Source organism: Camellia sinensis, chromosome 13 (assembly GCF_055761805.1).
Source record: "Camellia sinensis isolate YWXY chromosome 13, ASM5576180v1, whole genome shotgun sequence".
Taxonomy (NCBI): Eukaryota; Viridiplantae; Streptophyta; class Magnoliopsida; order Ericales; family Theaceae; genus Camellia; species Camellia sinensis.
The window spans coordinates 88,066,941-88,089,597 of record NC_138973.1 but is presented as its reverse complement, the minus strand read 5'-3'; the positions used below and the strand labels follow the sequence as shown (position 1 = coordinate 88,089,597).

At 36.2% G+C, this 22,657-nt stretch overlaps 1 protein-coding gene across 3 annotated transcripts; it reads left to right on the top strand.

The window, feature by feature from the left end:
* The first annotated feature begins 4,028 nt into the window (after window positions 1–4,028).
* On the top strand, window positions 4,029–14,417 carry LUT2 (Lycopene beta/epsilon cyclase protein). 3 transcript variants are annotated; one of them, XR_014349209.1, is made up of 12 exons: window positions 4,070–4,578; window positions 5,397–5,568; window positions 6,335–6,470; window positions 6,605–6,715; window positions 6,826–6,928; window positions 7,664–7,807; window positions 7,895–8,002; window positions 8,112–8,208; window positions 8,287–8,415; window positions 12,119–12,172; window positions 12,262–12,394; window positions 14,012–14,417. XR_014349209.1 is itself a non-coding variant. In XM_028218415.2 (11 exons), the coding sequence occupies exons 1-11, from the start codon at window positions 4,285–4,287 to the stop codon at window positions 14,175–14,177; spliced, it is 1,593 nt and encodes a 530-aa protein (XP_028074216.1). In that variant the 5' UTR covers window positions 4,029–4,284; the 3' UTR covers window positions 14,178–14,417. The 3 variants fall into 3 exon arrangements, 1 of the variants encoding a protein (XP_028074216.1); XR_014349208.1 differs by having other exon boundaries at window positions 12,105–12,172; XM_028218415.2 differs by lacking the exon at window positions 12,119–12,172 and having other exon boundaries at window positions 4,029–4,578.
* The last annotated feature ends 8,240 nt before the right edge of the window (window positions 14,418–22,657 follow it).

Sequence of the window (22,657 nt, the reverse complement as noted above, 5' to 3'; positions counted from 1 at the left end):
GGTATGGGTTGCAGCTTAGGCCGAAAATCTGCTCTAAGTTTGAAGTCCCATTTTTGCAACCTTAATCAAATTTATGCAAATCAAAACCCAAAACTCACAAAAACAAGTTGAATAACTAAGTTCTAGCTTTAACCTAAACCATGATTACAAGACAAGACTCATTTGTTATACAACAAGATCAATTCTAGGCTTTAGGGCCAAAAATCAACAATTATGCAAAGGTTCACTTACCAACTCAAAATCCATGGAGTTTCATCCTCACTTTTCAAGGATCATGCAAGAAATAAGTGATTAATCATAAAAGATGACATGTATGAGAAGATTTTGAGTTATTCCTACAAGTTCTCCCTTTAGGGTTTATAACATGAATTACATCTCCCAACTCCTCAATTCAACTTAAACCCTACAATCTCAAGTGTAAATTAACTTAATCTCAAGAATTTAGACAAGAATTCTTACCTTTGATTGTGAAATTGATGAAGTTTAACTCTAATCCTGTTGATTCCCTTTCTTTTCTTCTTGAGCCCTCTCTCTCTCTTTTCTAGAACTCTCTCTACAACTCTAACTCTCTCTTCCTTACCTATTATTGAGTTCCAACTTACAAAATAGCTAGTCTCAATTTTTTTTAATCAACTTTTAAGCTTAAAATAACTTCAATCCAATTCACTTAATCCAGTCAATCCTCATTATAATCGAATTAACTTAACCCAAACTTAATCTTGCAAAGGTGAATTAGGTTTTAACCACCTAGTCCAACATTTAATTTTTTTAACCTTCTAATTTCACAAACCAGACATGTCTTTTCACAAATTATCATATCTGTTAATTAAAACATACATCAAACAATTCATGGCACATAATTTTCATCCATATAAGCATATAAATCACATAAGGGCACATAATCAAAGTAACTTCCAATTTAACAGGTAATCAAGGAGGCGGGTGTTACACTTATTATAGTTAAGTTTATTGGTGAGAAGCCCGTATTTATAAAGGGATACGACATTAGGTTGTGGATTAATTACCTTGTTTGGTTTTGAGTTTTTAAAAATATTTTTTTGAATTTTTAATTGTATTTTTATGTTTTTAATGCATTTTTAAAAATATTTTAATCAATTTTTTAAATTTTTAGATCTACGTAATCTTAATATACTTAAAAAGTAAAAAAATTATATAAAAATGTTTTTAAAAAATCATTGAATACAATAAAATACGAAAATGTATTGAATTTTTATTTTTTTTATTTGGTGAAGTTTTTTAAAAAAAATTCACAAATATTATACATTTTAAGCATATTTAGATTAGGAAAATGTCTCGTAGCTCAAATTTTGTGGCTCAAAAGTGGCTCAAATGGCCAAAACGACGTCGTTTTGGCCATTTTTATGTTGTTATGTACTCAAAACGACGTCGTTTTGGCCATTTGAGCCACTTTTGAGCCACAAAATTTGAGCTACGTAGCATTGTCGTTTAGATTATGTGTATCTAAAAAAATTGAGTAAAATATTAAAAAAATACTAAAAAAAAATACAAAAATTAAAAATTGAATTTTTTGAAACCAAACATGATGAATATTTTTTTTAGTGATAAGAATACGTCACAAAAGTCAATGAAAAAGTCACAGGGTCAAAAAATTAGCCAAAAAAATCTTTGGCTGCAGCTAGCAGTGGTAAGATGGGTCAATATGATCAAATGCCACTTATATGTATACTTCTTGTTCATTTTGACTTATTGACCAAAAAATAAAAAATTTGGACATGCAATTTAAGGTCTTATTTGACAATTTTATATTTTACTCTAAAAGTTATTAAAAAGTCAAAAAGCGAATAAATTATACAAAAAAAAAAGTCTAAAATTCTATTTTTTCTCTACTTTTTATGTAGTTTTTCGTAAATAATAAAAAGTCATCCCAAATATAATAAAATTTTTACCTCATATTTTAATAATTTTTTTATTTATTAAAATAGCATATTCTCAAATGAGGTCCGTCCATTATATTTTTCCAAAATATGAGGATATTTTGTTTTTGTTTTCTTATATCAATTAGTATGAAATTATTTATGAACATAAAGAGATATACATTTAACTAAATAATTATTGAGGATAATTAGTAAATGGTGGGTCTATAAAGGTAGTTGGATCCACAATTGTGCTGGAGTAATTGGTCGGACTTTGGGTCTTACCATACTGATTCGGCAAAGAAATTCTTGAGAATTCATCGGTAGATATCCTTTTCCATAATTTTTTGACGATCAAATTAGTTCTCTAGAAGATAACATTTTAATGAATGAATGTAGAGAGATATGGTTGGCATCACATTTTATTTTTCTATCAATTATGACATATTAATTATGGTCAAATTCGATTATACTCTATCAATTCAGATTATAAATTATCTTTTTAATTGATTATGGCCACATTTTATTATTTTTATCATCCATTATTATTATGAATAATTAATAATATTATTATTGTTATTAGTTTGTGCAGGGTGAACTTGCTTATTAAGAGGCCAAAAGAACTCCTCAAAATCTGAAGGAGTTGTACAGAATAAGGGATCACATGAACCACTCCTTGAAAATAGGTAACAACCTAACAGATGGGTCATGGCAACGGGTGTGGAGAACTTTAAGGAAGTTGCAAGCTGTGGCTTATAAGTATGATGAGAAAAGATAAGCAAAGAATTATATCTCAAATCACTTAAAATTGGTAAATATCTAATTAGGAGTAATTGAATTAGTAATTTTAAGAGTAAGTCAATATTTTAGTATTTTCAACCCCCATTTATTTTTTTTCTATCGATGGTTGTATTTTTCAGTTTTTTATTTTTGTTTAAGTTCTTACAACTTATAATAAGTAACAATTTATTTGAATAATACATATTCTGTTTTGTTTTATTTACTCTTTATTTAATTACTTATAGAGAAATCCACACGTCTAATATATTTGTGTTTGTGTGAAAATTCATTTAACTCTATTGATTAGACTTAAACCAAATTCGTCTATTTTTTTTCAATTTCTTTTTTTATAAAAATTAAAAATAAACCATACCCAAACCATCCCTTAATATCCCCTTGTCTATACTCATCAATTACAATTTTAAAAAGCACGCGTTTAAAAATTCAACAACTAACATTAAAAAAATCATTTAATAATAAATAAAAATAAATAAATTATAAACACATTTTCTGATATTTACATAAATTACAAATTATCTTCTGTATTTCTAGAAATTACATTATACCTCTTAAAATTTCTAATTTCATAACAAATATATCTTTTTATTAATAAATCATCAAATTAATTAACAGTTTTTAATAAAGTTAAAATTTTATTTCAATTAATAATTCAGATAATTTTATTATTATATAGGTGAACAGTTAAAAATTTTACTTTTTTAATTAATTTTGTTAAATTAAAATTTTTGACAAGAAGATATTTGTAAATTTTCAAACCACAAAAAGCTATTCAGTGTGTTTGGTTTGAGTTTTTTGAAAACTGAGTTTTTTTAATTTTTCATATTTTTTTGTTTTTAGTGAATATTTTTAAAATTTTAAACATTTTTATTTTTATTTTTTAAATGCACATTACTTAGATATATCTAAAAAGTAAAAAATTTGTGAAAAAATATTTTAAAAAATTAATAAATACATAAAAATATAAAAAATATACTAAATTCTAGTTTTTTTTATATTTTTGGTATTTCATAAATTTTTAAAAGGTCATTTTCATAATTTTTTTACTTTTTAAGTATATTTATGTTAGATATATTTAAAAAGTAAAAAAAATTACTTAAAATATTAAAAAATTTTAATAAAAACAAAAAAAATATAAAAATAAAAAAAATAAAATTTTTTAAAAAATATTTTTAAAAATATGAAACCAAACAAAGTGATTCGTATTTTAAATAAATCTCGTGCGCACAATTAGCCATAGGATGATTGGAGCAAATCCGACGTCGTTTCACCCCGACGAACAGTCAATTTGGATGAAGCAGTTTCCCCAAATTCCAGCAAATCAAATCTTTCCACGTGGCGTTTTCACTTCACCACCTCATCGAGAAAGGTTCTTCCCTATCCCTTCCCGGTAGAGAGAGAAAAAGCGACGAACGCAGAACCAGCGATACAGAGAGAGAAGAAGAAGAAGAGAGAGAGTAGAGAGAGAAAGCAAAGAGTTCGTCATCGCTACAGTCCCAGCACTCTCTGCATTTCCAATTCCTAAAGCTTCAAAGCACATTAATGGCTACAGAGCCAAGGTTCTAAAACCAGAGCCAGAAAATCAATCCCAATGGAGTGTATCGGAGCTCGAAACTTCGCTGCAATGGCGGTCTCCACATGCCCTACTTGGAGGTATCGAAAGAAGAGACAGAGAAATACGCTGACTCGTGTAATTCACAGACACAGTTCTTATACATCGTCTCTTCGAGTGAGGTCTAGTAGTGCAGGAAGCGAGAGCTGTGTCGCCTTCAAAGAAGGATTCGCCGACGAAGAAGACTACATCAAGGCCGGTGGCTCTGAGCTTCTCTTCGTCCAAATGCAACAGAACAAGCTTATGGAGAAACAGTCTAAACTCGCCGACAAGGTTTGATTCACGAGCTCTTGTGTGATCGTGTATATCTTTATCTATATATATGTATGTATGCATGCATGTATGTATGTATATATATATATAGAGAGAGAGAGAGAGGGGGGGGGGGGCGTTTTGTTATTTAATTGTTATGATGTTCAATTGGTTAATTGAAAGTTATCCTCAAGTGCTAGTATGATTTGTTAGAATGAAATGCTAACCACAGCGGCCATTGTTGTGTGTGTAAAAATTGTATTGATATATGTAAAAAGGTATGAAAATGTATGGTAACATGTGAATTATGGATTGGAATTTGCATTATTTAGTTGTTGCAAATGCCCGTTAAAGCATCAAACTCAAAACCAAAGTCGTGGGTTACCAAAGTCTAACGGGCGTGGGCTATTTAGTTGTTAGCAAATCCAATTCAAAACCAGGGTTTGAATTCCTATGTGCCTGTTGTGACTGGGTATCTTGATGCAGTCATACAAGAACAGGAATACAAATGTTGTAAGGGTTTCATATTTTTAGAGGGAAGAAAACCCTATTAATCCTAGAAGGTTACATTTGTATTTTTTTTATGGGGGAAAAAGGATCCCATGTTGCCGTTGCTGTAGCTTTGCTTTCAGCTTTGTTGTTCAGTAGTTTTACTTGCAAATTTATCCAAAGTCAAATTAAGTTTATGAAATGTTACGGTCTCCGTCAACAAATATGATATACTACAAGTTGCTAACATTCTCATATGCATCATTATAGTCTTTTGTTTTTGCAATAGTACTATGTTATGATTACGGGTTTTGGTTTTGAAATCTATTCCTTATTGTCTGCCTTTTCAGTTACCCCGTATATCGGTTGGAAACACTATACTAGATTTGGTGGTGATTGGTTGTGGCCCAGCTGGCCTTGCTCTGGCTGCAGAATCAGCTAAGTTGGGTTTGAGTGTTGGACTGATTGGACCGGATCTTCCTTTTACAAATAATTATGGTGTATGGGAGGATGAATTTAGAGGTATTGATGTTCCAGTTGGAAAACGATTTTAATGCATTCATTCATTATATGTGCAATATTTTGAAAAATTTTACCATAAACAGCAGAAAATGTCTGTTTTTTTCATGCTAGTCAACATCAGGACATGCAACCTACTACTTTTATAAGGTTATCCTTTTTTATCACAATGTTGGTTTTCACTTTCACTTTCACAAACACAATCCCTTTCAATCTCATGCTTTTGTGCCATTTTCATGGGTGCATTAAACATTAAATATCCGGTTATTTTTTCCCTTCATACAAACTTTCTGAGGTGGCTTAGCTAATTACAAGTTCAGTAATTATTGCTGGGCTTCATCTGAGTTAGTATTCTGTGAAGGATATAGATGTCAATGTCATTGTATGTTATTTTTCCAATTATGGAGTTTTGTGGAACTTCATGTCTGCGGCAGCAATAACATCCCTGCCTGTCTGTTGTTTTCTGTTATATGTTGGTTAACAGCTAGACTCGAACATCTAATCCCACCCTCCTTTTGAATGGTGTTCCTGCACCACTATGCTACAGCGAACTTGGTTCCTTTATTTGTACTTAGTTTTGGCAAAGCATAGACTATCCATTTTAATCAACCAAGTGTCCTATCAGTAGCTTGAACCTTCTCATACTCTACAAACTTTGTTATCATTCTATTTTTCAAGGATTGGTAATTATTAAAAAATACCTTTTGTGGAACTCTGATATTGTTTGCCCCCATTTGTAAGGCAAAGCTTATTTTAAATATTTTTTCAGATCTTGGACTTGAAGGGTGTATTGAGCATGTTTGGGGAGATACTATTGTATATCTTGATGACAATGATCCCATTCTGATTGGCCGTGCTTATGGGCGAGTTAGTCGATACTTGCTCCATGAGGAGCTAGTAAAAAGGTAAGATAAGATTTTTTCTGGACTTGTTTGTTATTGTTGTTTTTCTAGCAGTCGTCGTTTGTTTCATTATATTGTCAACTCACCATTGTCTGGTGCTATCGTATAAATTTATAATTGATATTAATTTTCCCTAGGTGTGTCGAGTCAGGTGTTTCATATCTTAGCTCAAAAGTGGAAAGGATTATTGAAAGTACAAATGGTCAGAGTCTCATAGAGTGCGAACAGAATGTCGTTGTTCCATGCAGGTAAAATGAAATATTCCTTACATTAAGTACTATTTACGGCAGCATAGTAGTTGTACTTTTGTGTTAACTATTACCACTTTTTTCAAGCTTTTACCATATTATTATTATAGGCTTGCTACAGTTGCATCTGGAGCAGCTTCGGGGAAACTTTTGCAATATGAGGTTGGGGGTCCTAGGGTTTCTGTCCAAACAGCTTATGGCATGGAGGTTGAGGTAGGAATATAGGATCTTCTGTTTTAAACTATACTAGAACTTCAAGTAGTTGATGAAGTTACATGCACTGTTAGAAATATCAATATAGGCCTTTCCAGCATTTGTCGTGAAATACAGGGAAGAAGATGCATATCTCACCATATGAAGTTCCTCCAGTGGGTTTAAGTGTAATTATGATGCACTCTTTATACTGTATCTTCCATTGAAGTCGTGATGGCATGAATGCACCATGCTCAGTAGATACATTAAGGACGTAAATATGATGATTTTGTTCTATCTTCAGTGTAGTGAATTTCTGAGTCAGTCATGACTGCTTGAGTGCACGATGTTTAGTAGGTACATTACGGATGTAAGTATATTGTTCTATCTTCAGTGCAGTCCATTTCTGAGTCTCTGTCTCTGACTATATTTGCTTATACTGGTATCATAACTAAGCTAATTCATCCCAAATTCTGCTTCAAGCTCGTGAGTTGAATAATTGTGCCGATGTTTGTTTGGTCCATCACCAAAGATAAATTAAGTTTATGTTCCATGGTTTTCCAAAAGGCGAGCCGGGTGATTGGGAGGGAGGGTGGAAGAGGGGAAGAAATTTGGAAACTTATGATAACTATTAACTCAACTAGTAACATAGAAATTGTCATTAACTATACCTCTTATCCTCTCTGCTAGCATTTGGAAGTTTAAAGAAATTGTTTGGAGCTGCCGCTTAGTGATCATTTGCAAGTTTTCTTTCAGGTAGAAAACAATCCATATGACCCCAACTTGATGGTTTTCATGGACTACAGAGACTATGTCAAACCAAAAGTTCAGTGTTTAGAAGCACAATATCCAACATTTCTTTATGCCATGCCTATGTCCCCAACAAGAGTCTTCTTTGAGGTTTGCTTGATTTGTGTCAGTTTTCATATAAATTAGAATTACATTTGTTTCACAATTATGTGAGTATTCGTACAAAGTCTATTGCAGGAAACATGTTTGGCTTCAAAGGATGCCATGCCTTTTGATATATTAAAGAAAAAACTCATATCCAGATTAGAGACAATGGGTGTCCGTGTTATAAAAACTTATGAAGAGGTAGTATTCTCGAGCCCTTGCCTGAGCATGTAAAATTTTGGGACTTCTATATTGAATCTAATTGCGTTGATAGATACTCGCTGCTATACTGCTTTCTTTTTATATGCAGGAATGGTCATATATTCCAGTTGGTGGATCATTACCGAATACAGAGCAAAAGAATCTTGCATTTGGTGCTGCAGCTAGCATGGTTCATCCTGCAACAGGTAAGAAAAGTGAATCAATCCGCATCTCCTTCAATTATTGAATCATGTTTCCAGTTATTTTACACCACCATCAAACAGGCTATTCAGTTGTGCGATCACTGTCAGAGGCTCCAAAATATGCTTCTGTAATAGCAAATATTTTGAAGCAAGGACATTCAAGGGACAAGCTTTCTCGATCTTGGAGTACTGAAAATATCTCGATGCTAGGTACAAAACTATTTAAATTATTTATATATGCTGTGTTTTCTGTCAATATTTACCAATTTAATATTACTCATAAGTCATATGATACACAGCAATTTCAAATTTCAAATTTCTAGGTATCAAAAGAAAAAGAAAAGGGATAAGTGCAATCAATTCCCATGTGGACATTTACGCATGGGATGTGTATATGCTAAGCAAGCAAGCGGATTAGGCTATAATGTGCGTTCAATTCAAAGACAGTACCAATTACTTAACATAATTAACATTTGGGTTTATTACAGGTTCTACCCCTAAACTATTATTAAATTGTCTACTTAGTCCCTGAACTATCAATTGAGGCTACTTAATTCCTTTAGTATATAAATTAAAATCTATTTAGTCCCTAAACTATCTATTGAATCTATTAAGGCCCTAAAGTATTTAATTAAAACCTATTTAGTTCCTAAAAGAATTACAAAAATAAAATATAAGCACATAAATATTATAAAATAGTAAAAGACATCTAGTTAAAATTTAATTTCAATTTTTTTTTTAAATTTTCAAAAAATGGGCGTCAATTCTTCTGGTGAATTTTCTTTATAAGGGTAAGGATAATTCTCAATAATACTTTCTTACTTATCTTTTACAACGGCTATTTGCTTGTCTTTACCTAGTATAATATACCATATTTTGTTTATAATTTCTTATTGGTTGTTTTTAAGTTTTTCGATAAATTCTTTTTTTAACTTAATTAATGTATTATTTTGTCTATTATAATTTGTTTAAATTATCTAATTCTTCTTCTTCAATAGTAAACCAGCCTCTGATATTAATTTAAACATAGCAGGAGAAAGAAAAAAAAAAAACCTTTTAAAGAGAAAATAGAAATTTAAGATTTTTCTAGAATAAAATCTTAACTTGGTAGCGTTTTTTACTAATTTATAATACTTATGAGCTTATATTTTATTTTTATAATCCTTTCAGGGACTAAATAGATTTAAATTAAATACTTTAGGAACTTAATAGATTCAATCGATAGTTTATGGACTAAATAGATTTTAATTGATATACTTTAGGGACTAAATATACTCAATCGTTAGTTCAGGGACTAAATAGATAATTTGGCGATAGTTTAGGGGTAGAAAGTGTAATAAACCCTTAACATTTATTTCAAATAATTGTAAGAATGGTATATTAGGAAAAGATGGAAGAGGGTTTCCAAAACTTAGTCATCTCCAAGCTCATCCCAGGATTGAAATAAGATGTTTCTTTACTCTAATAATCCTACTCTTTATGGTAGTTTGGCTTTAATTGAGTGGGAGAGAGGAAGAAACCCACCATTCATGGAACGAACCCAATGTAGTTATGACCCAATTTAAGGACTACAATTACAAACACAATTTTTGTACCCAATGGATGCTCAGCTCAGGAGGCAGTTTATCCATTATTATTATTTTTTTTCATTACCCGGTTGTGTTCTCTGTTCAGTTCTCTATTTGCTGCGAGCCGGGGGCCTGGTCTCCATATCTACACCATCTTCCTCTTCAGTTTCTTGGTTTTTGGAAAGAGGAAGGAAACATTTTTCACTCTTACTCAACTGTGCAACCAAGATTTTGGGGGTGAAGGTGTAAGTTTAGAGAGAGAAATCAACACTGCCTTGATCTCTTATTGCTAATAGTCTGTACTTTATACAAAATGAAATTGAAACAAGCCCTAATTAAACAAAGAAAATATACAAAAGTACCCTTGACCCAAAAACGAAACAATGATACTAAAACTACATATTCACAACAAACTTAATGACTTTAGATGACATCCATCCCACCTTATGGTAAATCCTTGATAGAGTTGTGGCTTATGCTCACAATATCATTTGGGCTTATTAGTTTGCTAAGAGACCTTTGGCTTAGTTGTTAACAAGAATTTTGGAGGCCGCTTCACCCTTTTTTAGAGTTTTGGAGTTAGTTTCATTTGGCAACTATGTAGGTAAGTGAACCTTAATTGGCTAGTTACATAATAAAAGCAAGAGAAAAAAGAAAAAAAAGTGAAGGGCATTGGTGTGTGACTTATTCAGGCTACGTGTGGATAGTAATAATAGTTGAATTTTGTAATAAGGCATTAAGGTTGAATATAGAGAGATAATAGAGACAAAAAAGAGAAAAGAAAGAACACATAAGATTTAACGTGGTTCAACCAATATTGACCTACATTCACACACACAAAGCCCTATGGACTATTTCTTTCATTCACTCACCTTGATACTATTGTTTAAATGATATACCGTATATATAGAGTGGGAGATATACAATCAAATATCTTCTGTGAAGGAATTAAAATAAATCAAAGATATAAAAAATCATAATAGGCACAAATCATGGGATTTTCATATATTATGATATCTTCTATATCTTCTAATATCTTTGACAATATAATCTTATCTCCAACACTCTTCCTCAAGTTGGAACACAAACGGTTGTAGTGAAGTGTCTAACTTAAACTAAAAAATAAGATGATCATTACAAACGACTACACTGAAGTTGCCGAAGGACCACAACAATTGTAATAACTCCCTTCATCGACAACTTCGAAGAACATAGGCAAGGAATCAACATCTTGCAATTGAGAAACATGCTTGGAATCAATGATGATGGCAGCAAGAGAAACCAATCGGGAGAGAGAGAGCAACAACAAATCACCACAAACAAAAAGGCCGGAACAATGGCGTCCCACAAAGAATGTTACCGAACACACCAGTAGTCCAAAAACAAGAACCAATTATGTGCTTACCATATCAGCATAGGGACCTAAAATGGTAGAGAAGTAGTCGGAAAGCTCGGTGTATCATAGAATAATGCTACTGAATACACTGACAGCCCCGAAACAAGTAAAAATCACGAAGGTTGCTTATCACATCAGCAAATTATTGGTCAACTCAAGGAAGAGAGAAAAGCACCTTGATAACAAAAAAAAGGTGTAGTGAGAAAGCATTCTACAGAGAAAAAAGCCTAGGGTTTGGTAGGGTCATACCAAGTTGAATTTTGTTATAAGGCCATAAGGTTGAATATGGAGAGAGATAATATAGACAAAAAAGAGAAAAGAAAGAACACAAAGGTTTAACGTGGTTCAACCAATATTGGCCTACATTCACACACGCAAAGCCCTATGGGCTACATCTATCATTCACTCTATTTGATACTCTTGTTTACATGATACATCATATATATAGAGTAAAAGATATAATCAAATCCTTCAGTTAATGAATTGAAATAAATTAAAGATGCAAACAAATCATGGGATCTCCATATATTATGATATATTTTATATCTTTTGATATCTTTGACAGTATAATCTTATCTCCAACAATAATTGCATAAATGCAACATGGTTGGTAAATAGGAATAGTGCATATCATAGCAATATGATGTGGGAGTAGGACTCTGTTTTATTGTTCTATAAACCTGTAAATCTTTGGCAGTGGCCCTGCAGCTAAGCTCTCCGACATTAACTCACCCATAAAACATGCAACCTATGTTTAAACTCGGGCACCCTTTAACTGCACTACCTCATTTTGGCACCCCCTTTTATGGGTCAACTAATTATATAAGGTGGTCAATTTTTTATATATAAAAATGGAGTGTCTGCCCTTTCACATTTTCAAATATTTACTATTGTTGTCTCAATAATGGATCTTTTATGTTCCTGTTCAATGTTAGATTCTTCTTTTCAGTGATTTGTATGTAGAAGCAACTGCATGTGATGGATAATTGAATGCAGTACCAAGGTGGACTAATTTACCCTTAAGAAGTTGCCGCATTCTGAAGTTGTAACTTGCAGCATGTCAATTATAATTCTTTTCGTTTTGTTTTCCAGCTTGGAACACTCTTTGGCCGCAAGAAAGGAAACGCCAGAGAGCATTCTTTCTCTTTGGACTGGCGCTTATTCTGCAACTGGATATTGATGGCATTAGGACATTCTTCCACACCTTCTTTCGTTTACCCACTTGGTATGATCAAAGTTTGACTTCCTTCTCTCAATTGTGTTGTAGATCTTTTTTTATCTATGGCATCAAATGAATAAAGTCACTGATGAACAGCTGAGGTTCAACCTGTTTAAAAGTTTGTTGAAGCTTGTTCATTAATTAGCAAACCAGGCTTGAACTCATTTTACAACCTCAGTTTCTTAATAAACCAAACCTGAACACAACTAATCTCTGCTTCCTTAGGCCTGTAAACAGTTGGTATGGTGTCATAAACCATGGGGATTGAAGTCCTCCATGAAAATATTCAAAACAAAAAGTGATTTTTGGTTAGCAATATAAAATTAAGTATAAGAAACAAAAAGGTTTATTTGAATATATTAACCTTTTTGTCTCCTTTTATGTCTCGAATTTTGAGAAGTCAAAACGTTTAATTGTCACTTTTCCATATCACCTTATTTGTAATACACGTTGAAATACAATCCCAATTCCCCAAAAAAGATTTGATGTGAGGGCATTTTTGGAAATATATTTTAATTCTTGGCTTTCCTTAAACTGCATGCATGGTCAACCATACCACAAAATGGAAGGACTACAAAATGAAAGTGCTAATCTGAATTAGTCCAAGCTAAAATTGCTAGATTTGAATTGAGATTTAATTTATCTTGCAAATAAGCTCATTAGAGACCCTTGTGAGTCGTGACAGTAGATCTAAGAGTACGATGGGGCAATATGATAAATGGCCAGTTTCATGGTAGTTGGGGTGATACTAAGAGTAAGATGCTGTTGAGAGCAGTTGTGAGTCGTGACAGTAGATCTGTTCTTGTTGTGTGAATCGTTGTTCTGTTGTTTTACCAGTACAAGTTTGCAATGCTGCAATGATTTGGGTAGAATTCCATTGTTCTGATCTGCATAGACTTCTGGTGGACCCATGTTCAAATCCAAACATTGGGCACCCAAAACTGAATACCACAATCTAGACTTTGGCATTCAATCTGCTAGTACAAATAGTTTGGGAGAAGGTTGCTATTGCTAGAGATCTGGACAATGGGCATGCTTACGGACATCAATCTTTTAGTTAACTATCCAAGTCTATGCATCAAATTAGCTAATGTCCCAAAAAACTTAGAAGCATGAACATGGACATGGTCATGAACACATACATGGGTACATGTACGAAAACACTGGACACTATGATAACCAAAAAATTAGGATATGGACATGGAAGGGATACGGGAAAAAATGTATTTTTCATATTTTTTATTTATTTATTATGTAAAATATATGAACATAAATTTAGAATACATATATATGAGAGGCATATGTGGGTGTATTTTTATTTTTTTCCTCTATATTTTTATATATTTTACTTTGACCTCAAATCAACTTTCTAAAATCATTATAAATAAAAAAAAACTGCAAAGGTCTCCTGTGGCATGTCCTAACACTGGACACACGTGTCCTTACACATCCTACAAAAAATAATAAATAATAAAATTGAAATGCCACATGGTATGTCAACAGATACAACACCCATCTTGAAGTGTCAGTGCTTTACTTAGGTCCCAAATGGATTATATAACATGGCCGGGTTGCATTTTGAAACTGGAATTGGATTTATTGATGGATTAATTGCATTTGCAGGATGTGGCAGGGATTTCTTGGCTCTACTCTTTCCTCCGCCGACCTTGCATTATTTGCCTTCTACATGTTTGTTATAGCTCCAAACAACATGAGAATGTGCCTCGTCAGGCATCTACTTTCTGACCCAACTGGGGCTACTATGATAAGAACATATCTCACAATATAGTTTATACATGTGTGTATATATATATTTAATTTCCTTCCCGTTACGCTTCCCTTTTTCTTTTTTCTTTTTTTTAATGTCATTGCTGTAATATATCTTTGAGGATTATGTATATAAAAGTGTGCATTTACGCGCCTAGATCTTGGAACATTTTTTTGTTGTTGTTGTTGTTCTTTTACTTGTAAGCTATTGAACTAAGATAAAAATGCGTTGTTAGTTAGGAGATCTCCTCCTTTGTTGTCATCATTGCCTTTTAACTGTGCACATTATTGCTAATGATCTTCTGGTTCTGACCTTTTATTCCCCATGTTTTTATTATTTTTATCTTGTCTACCCTATGTTTGCCTGAATACTTGTGGTTAATGATAACAAGTCATGTATAGTTCTCTACTTTTCACTTAATGCTAGTTGACACCATGTTTGATCGACTTTCTAATCATTGGAATGATATATTTTGTCTCATTAGAAAACTAGAGAAGAGAAGAGTGACTCAAGTAAAATCAAAGTGGGGGAGGGTATGGCAGTGGTTGCCGGAGGTTGGAGTTGGAGAATGAAGAGGAAGAGAGAGGAGGGAGGAGGGAGAAAGGAAGAAGAATTAAAAAAAAAAAAATTCTCTACTTTGCACTGGATTTTTAAGGTTATACTAGGCGGAATAGCTGGACGTTGTAGGTAAAATAAAAATAGGCTCCGTTGAAAACCATAATAGTTGATTAGGGATTATGTAATGTATGAGAGGGTTCAAGAACGTCGTTGAAAAATTTGAAGATCTTTGAAGAAAAATTTGAATTGTCTAGAAGATGATAAGAGGCTTTGATTTTTCAATAGTCTCGACTAAGAACACAAGAGCAAAGAGATGATGGAGATAAGAGATTGGGTGAAGAAGGCAAAGTCGTTAGAGAGAAAATAATGGCAAGGCTTTCCTATGGATCTCCCACTTTCACTCTCAAAGTTGATAATAGAGAAGGGAAATTAGTTCTTTCTCAAGAGTTATCTCACCAAAATTTATCCCTTGTAAAGTTATGAGTGGGTGCTATTTATAGACACCTCATGATGTAAGATGGAGCCCATGTGCAAGGCACATGGAGAATATTCTATCTAACCACCTTGTCCGAGGAGGTGACCTCTCCGAGAATGAGGAAAACCCCGAAGAGGAGATCAACCTCTCGGCGAACCCTTCTTGTTAGCCACACCTAACAAATGATCCCTAATCATCCCAATGGGCCGAGGTAGTCCTAGAGGACCCTCCATCGCTAAATATTGCAGAGTCTCATGGACCCCCTGGGATCGTGCCACCTCGACCTGGGTATAGGCTAGTTTAACCGAAGAGTGAATTTATCTCCACTCACCGTCCTCGGGATCGGGTCCTTTGTTCGAACTCCATTACGCCCATGGTTCTAGTGCGTAGATCCCGAACCCGGGTATAGGCTAGTTTAACTAAAGAGTGAATTTATCTCCACTCACCGTCCTCGGGATCGGGTCCTTTGTTCGAACTCCATTACGTCCATGGTTCTGGTGCGTAGATCCCGAACCCGGGTATAGGCTAGTTTAACTAAAGAGTGAATTTATCTCCACTCACCGTCATCGGGATCGGGTTCTTTGTTCGAACTCCATTACGCCCATGGTTCTGGTGCGTAGATCCCGGAAAACTCCGAGCCCGCAAGTGTTCTGGGACTCATTAACGGAGCGACTTCTAGATTGCATTCGAATCTGTTTGAAGCCCGAGTGCCTTGGATCTCTAGGCTTGCTCAATACCCTTTCGAGTCCAGGTCCAACTAAGTCTCTAAGTTTGTGGATCCGAACTCTTTCGAAACTTAGAGCAATCTGGCCCGTTTGATGGCGATAAATCTGGGTCCACCAATCTTGGACTTGCTATAAATTCGGGCCCACCAACCCTGGATTATTGGGCTTAATTAATTTTAGTAGGCTTATATTAGCTCCTCTTACATTTGCTCCTTGCGTGTATGAGAAATTTTAATTTTCTCAAACATGCATAGTTTCACCTTGTCAGCCATGCTTCGCTTCATTTTTTGGGCATGTGTTTTGTCTTCATGTGGCCTTTAGATAAAATTGATGACTCATCATAACTCATGGATAAAGCTGAGGATTCACCGTAAATTACGGATAAAATCGACAAGTAATATTAAATAAATAAATAAATATCTTTTTTTTAATTAATTAATTTATATATATATATATATATATTTGCCACTGATTTGCTTTTCGAAAGTCAACTTGAATTCTTCAATTCTCTGAAAAGCTTGCATGACTTCAGATTTTTGATCCTTCACGAACAGCCGAGGGTCCATCAATTTATTTATTTATTTATTTTTAGAGTCAAACCACACACGTTGCCCACTTAACGTGACGTGTGTGGTTGTCGACTCTTCTGTGGCACCACTGTTGCCTCCGGCTTCGACTATCCAGCGCCGATCACTTAACTCGCGTGGTTTGTTCATTTCATGCCTAGCTCTTGCACCGTTGCTTCATTCGTCAACCGTAACTGATTATTGACCACTCCGCCAACTCAATGCGGCGTTGGTCTACCTATATTATTTCTCGCCTACTACCTGTGCTGTTACCGATTTACTCTGGCTATCCTCGGTACTGGTTCCACCCATTCGTGGCCTATTTTCTGCTTCCCACATTGACTCTGACTCAGTCGTGCTCTTCCTTCATTGGCGTAAATCTGTGGGTAAGCCCTCTGAATTTTTTTATTTTGGTGAAAGTTCCTGTGTAAAAGAAACATTGTAGAGTCTCTAATTTCAATGGATTTTTTGTAGCCCAAGAACTTTAATCCATTGGTCCTTAATATTTGTGGCTTTAAATTCCACTAATGTTAAAACTTGTAAAGCTTGAGAGTGATTAATTTTTTTTTTTTTTTACAAGCTTGTGAGTGAATACTCAAGCCTTGAACTCTACATCCTTACTCAAAAAATAAATAAATAAATTCCTGTTCCAATACATTTCGAATTTGTGAACTCTGGTGGTAGTTTTGACCTCAATTTTGAACTAGTGCTCTTGAATCTTGAACTCATAACTCAAACTTTGTAGCTTTCACTGTTGATATATATATATATATATATATTTTATCACTCCATGTTAATAATACCGAAAAGAGTAGAATAAACAAAGATGTTGTTATTGTTGATGCCTGATGGGGTGATTTCAGTGATGAAACTCATAATGTTGAACATAAATCTTGTTGTCGAGTATTTGATCATTGTAGTTTCGAGGAAGATAATGCCATATCCAAACCATATATATTTGACGAATAATATTCCGACACTTTGAACCTTGTAAACATTTTCCTTGAGGGGAATCAAAAAGTCGTAGTATGGAATAGGGCTATATATTGTTGTTTGTTGATCTTGTGAATACCCGAGAAAATGAATCGTTGATGACGTCTGAGGTTGAATTTGTTGATAAACCCAACATGTTGCATGTAAATCTTATTATCAAATGGATGATTGTTGCAACCCTTAGAATAGGAGACATCGTGCCTGAATTCTTGATGTAAAATTCCTCGTAGAATTTGTTGAATTTGTGGATTCTCTGAGAAATGAATAGTTAATGCCAAAATTTTGTTTGAATTCTTATTAATTTGTGTTGCTTCAATTTCAATATTCTGGATTTTGATAAGATCGACTCCTTGCTATTTATACCCGTTATTTCAGCTATATGTCTTTTCACAAGAAATCCGTCGTCCCCAGGTCATCAGAACCGGCTCTCATGAAAGAGAGAGATGTGCCTCTGGCGTCCGAGTGGAGGAAATCTCCTTATTTTGGTCGGAAGAACCCATTATGGCGAGCAGCTACCTCTACCATTTCTCTTCTGTCTCCAAAGAGGGCTCTATTATGTCTCTCTGAGGACACTGACTCCAGACATAAGGCCCTCATTTCCCCTTCTTTGGTGCTACACTTTAGGGTTGAGCGAGGGGACTTTCTATACTGCTATCCCCAGTTCAAGGCCTTCTCAAACCCTCCTTTTGGTTGGCAGGAGTGGGTCGATGATGTCCTCTCGGACAGGGGCCTCTGTCAACGGCTTTAGGAGGCCTGGCTATTGATCCTAGTGAAAATATCTCGATCCCTATCCATCCGCCGCAACAATGCTAGCCTTGAAGCCATGGCTCTCCGGTGGAGCATCGAGACACACACTTTCATACTTGGCCAGCATGAGATGGGGCTCACCCTCGAGGATGTGTTCATGTTGCTGCGTCTAGAAATGACTGGCCCTGATGCCTTCTACCCTGAGCGGACACCCTCCGAGGATAATTCTCTAATCCAATCTCTAAAGCTAAATCTTCAAGTTTGTGGTCGGTGGAGTTCTGTATTTGATGGTTTAGTGAGGAGGACCAATTGAGTGAGGACGGACCATGCCTCATACACCGTATGGATCCGCCACTTTTTCAGAGATCTTCAGCCCCTGGCTAGAGATGCTGACCCTGATTCTCGAGAGTACGAGGTCGGCCCGATGTATGGCTCTAGGCTCTATTTTTTGGGATTTCTGGCTTGTTTCCTCTCATTCTTCATTCTTCCGAATACACCTTTAGATTCTCTCAATCCTTTTGTCTTTCCCTTGGCAGTTAGGCTCTTCAGAGGGGATCAGATTCCTTTGGCTCCGCTATTTCTTGGGATCTTTATTACCGGTTGGATCTACTACATCAAGACATGGTCCGTTTCGTGGGTCGATATAAGTCTGTCTTCTTCATCCACAGCCAGTTCCTGCTTTGTTTTTTCTTCGAGAGGTTCCCAAAGTTTGCCCCTACTCCGACTGTATTCGAGGCAGAGGTTCTTCGGGAGATAGTGGATAAAGATGGTATCCCCGTGCTTAGTACTGACGGGTCTCGCACATTTGAGAAATCGAAGACTTACCAGCCATTAATCACACGTTGGTCACGTGTCATTTCCACCCTGTCCCTGAATTCTTTGGTGAATGATCCTCGGCGCTTTGTGGCACGCCCCTATGTATGCCCACCGGTGGGTGTGGCAACGCCATTTATCTATCATGGTTCCTTTTTCCTGGTGTCCTTTCCCTTACCGATGGGCATCTCTGCATACCTTGTTGATATGCTAATAATAGTTCGTCCGAGTTCACTACCAGTATGGCATGAGGAGGGCGTTGATAGCACCGTCTATAGACTTGACAGAGTAGCATGCCAATTCGGGTTTGACCAGTGTGCCCCGGGGCTAGCACCTCATTTATTATCTTTTTCAGAAAGCTACGAGCACTTTACTCGCGGACTCGTACACACCATGTTTCCGCTATCTGGCTCTTTGACGATGCTAGGCTTGAGCCGAGGAGGGGGTTTCACACCCTCTTTCAGGAGATCTTAGCGAAAGAATATTGATGCATTTATTGAGTTTGTCCAGAGCAGACCGTCCATATGTTTGCCTCCGCCGATTTATAAGGACTCTTCTCTTTGGCTGCCTGAGAGTCGAAAATCTGATCATATGTATGCGAGCTTCTTCGCTTCATCTGCTCCAACTGACCCTCCAGCTTGGACATTTACTTCCAGCTTGGTAATTGCTTCTCCAGGGCCAGTCCCTTTGAATAAGGCCTCTGGTCCTCGGATGACCCGCCTTAAGAACATGGCCCACAAGAGGGCTTCTGATGCCAGTCCTTCCACTCCTCACCTTTCCAAAAGACACCATCAGGTACCAGATAGACATCTTAAAATTTAAAAAAAAAAATTGATTTGAAGTTACTTTCCTTCTAGCGACTATACCTTCATAAATGAACACTTTTTATTTTTTCTGTTGTGTAGGATCTTACTCCGTCTTTTGACCCTGTGGTTGCTGACACTCTCGGTACCGTGGCTATTGGCCATGCTGCCCCTACTAGGCCAGACTTAGACTTGGATGATACTCTCCCTTTGTCTGCAAGACTCGTGAAGATGCGCACCCCTTGTATAGCAGTTATAGATGATGATGATGATGATGATGATGATGATGAGACTAAGTCCTCCGATCATTTTTGTGACCTTGTCCCACGTATGCGTCGTCACCGTCTTATTGTGACTGAGGATGTCTTCCCATTGGTCAGATGTTTCCCTCATCGCTCAGTTTTAAAGGAGGAGCGCTATCTTGGTGACGAGGTTATCGGGGATCACTGTTCTGATGTTGAGATTATTGAGAACTGTGGTTTAACTAGTGCTCTTGAATCTTGAACTCATAACTCAAACTTTGTAACTTTTGATGTTGATATATATATATATATATATATATTTTTTATCACTCCATGTTGATAATACCAGAAAGAGTAGAATAAACAAAGATGTTGTTGTTGTTGATGCCCGATGGGGTGATTTCAGTGATAAAACTCATAATGTTGAACATAAATCTTGTTGTCGAGTATTTGATCATTGTAGTTTTGAGGAAGATAATGCCATATCCAAACCATATATATTTGACGAATAATACTCCGACACTTTGAACCTTGTAAACACTTTCCTTGCGGGGAATCAAAAAGTCGTAGTATGGAATAGGGCTATATATTGCAGTTTGTTGATCTTGTGAATACCCGAGAAAATGAATTGTTGATGACGTCTGAGGTTAAATTTGTTAATAAACCCATTATGTTGCATGTAAATCTTATTATCAAATGACTGATTGTTGCAACACTTAGAATAGTAGACATCGTGCCTGAATTCTTGATATAAAATTCCTCGTAGAATTTGTTGAATTCATGGATTCTCTGATAAACAAATAGTTAATGCCGAAATTTTGTTTGAATTCCTATTAATTTGCGTTACTTCAATTTCAATATTCTGGATTTTGATACGATCAACTCCTTGCTATTTATACCCGTTATTTCAGCTATATGTCTTTTCACAAGGAATCCGTTGTCCCGGGGTCATCAGAACCGGCTCTCATGAAAGAGAGAGATGTGCCTCTGGCGTCCGAGTGGAGGAAATCTCCTTATTTTGGTCAGAAGGACCCGTTATGGTGAGCAGCTACCTCTACCAGTTCTCTTCTGTCTTCGAAGGGGGCTTCATTATGTCTCTTTGAGGACACTAACTCCAGACATGAGGCCCTCATTTCCCTTTCTTCGGTGCTACGCTTTAGGGTTGAGCGAGGGGACTTTCCATACTGCTATCCCCAGTTCAAGGCCTTCTCAAACCCTCCTTTTGGTTGGCAAGAGTGGGTCAATGATGTCCTCTCTGGCAGGGGCCTCTGTCAGCGACTTCAGGAGGCCCGGTTATTGATCCCAGTGAAAATATCTTGATCCCTATCCATCCGCCGCAACAATGCTAGCCTTGAAGCCATGGCTCTCCAGTGGAACACCGAGACACACACTTTCATACTTGGCCAGCATGAGATGGGGCCCACCATCGAGGATGTGTTCATGTTGCTGCGTCTAGAAATGACTAGCCCTGATGCCTTCTACCCTAAGCGGACACCCTCCGAGGATGATTCTCTGATCCAATCTCTAAAGCTAAATCTTCAAGCTTGTGGTCGGTGGAGTTCTGTATTTGATGGTTCAGCGAGGAGGACCAATCGAGTGAGGACAGACCGTACCTCCTACACCGCATGGATCCGTCACTTCTTCAAAGATTTTTAGCCCCTGGCTAAAGATGCTGACCCTGATTCTCGAGAGTATGAGGTCGGCCTGATGTATTGCTCTGGGTTCTATTTTTTGGGATTTCTGGTTTGCTTCCTCTCATTCTTCATTCTTCTGAGTACGCCTCCAGATTCTCTCAATCTTTTTGTCTTCCCCTTGGCAGTTAGGCTCTTCAGAGGGGATCGGATTCCTTTGGCTCCGCTATTTCTTGGGAATCTTTATTACCGGCTAGATCTACTACATTGAGACATGGTCCGTTCCGTGAGTCGATATGAGCCTGTCTCCTTCATCCACAACCAGTTCCTGCTTTGTTTTTTCTTCGAGAGGTTCCCAAAGTTTGCCCTACTTCGATTGTATTCGAGGCAGAGGTTCTTCGGGAGATAGTGGATAAAGATGGTATCCCCGTGCTCAGTACTGATGGGGTCTCGCACATTTGAGAAAGTGAAGACTTACCAGTCGTTAATCACACGTTGGTCCCGTGTTTTTTCTACTCTATTCCTGAATTCTTTGGTGGATGATCATCGGCACTTTGTGGCACGCCCCTATGTATGCCCACTGATGGGTGTGGCAACGCCGTTTATCTATCATGGTTCCTTCCGCCTGGTGTCCTTTCCCTTACCGAAGTGCATCTTTGCATACCTTGTTGATATGCTAATAATGGTTCGTCCGAGTTCACTACTGGTATGGCATGAAGAGGGCGTTAATAGCACCGTTTATAGACCTGACAGAGTAGCATGCCAATTTGGGTTTGACCAGTGTGCCCCGGGCCAACACCTTCTTTATTATCTTTTTCAGGAAGCTACGGGCACTTTCCTCGCGGACTCATACACACCATGCTTCCTATATCCGGCTTTTTGATGATGCTAGGCTTGAGCCAAGTAGGGGGTTTCACCCCTCTTTCAGAAGATATGGGCAGAAGAATA

Bases quoted from the DNA above. Each gene is read 5' to 3' on its own strand.
- LUT2 (XM_028218415.2), top strand. From the start codon at position 4,285: ATGGAGTGTATCGGAGCTCGAAACTTCGCTGCAATGGCGGTCTCCACA. The intron at 5,569-6,334 runs GTATTGATGTTC...ATATTTTTTCAG, and splicing joins ATGGGAGGATGAATTTAGAG to ATCTTGGACTTGAAGGGTGT. The intron at 8,003-8,111 runs GTAGTATTCTCG...TTTTATATGCAG, and splicing joins TTATAAAAACTTATGAAGAG to GAATGGTCATATATTCCAGT.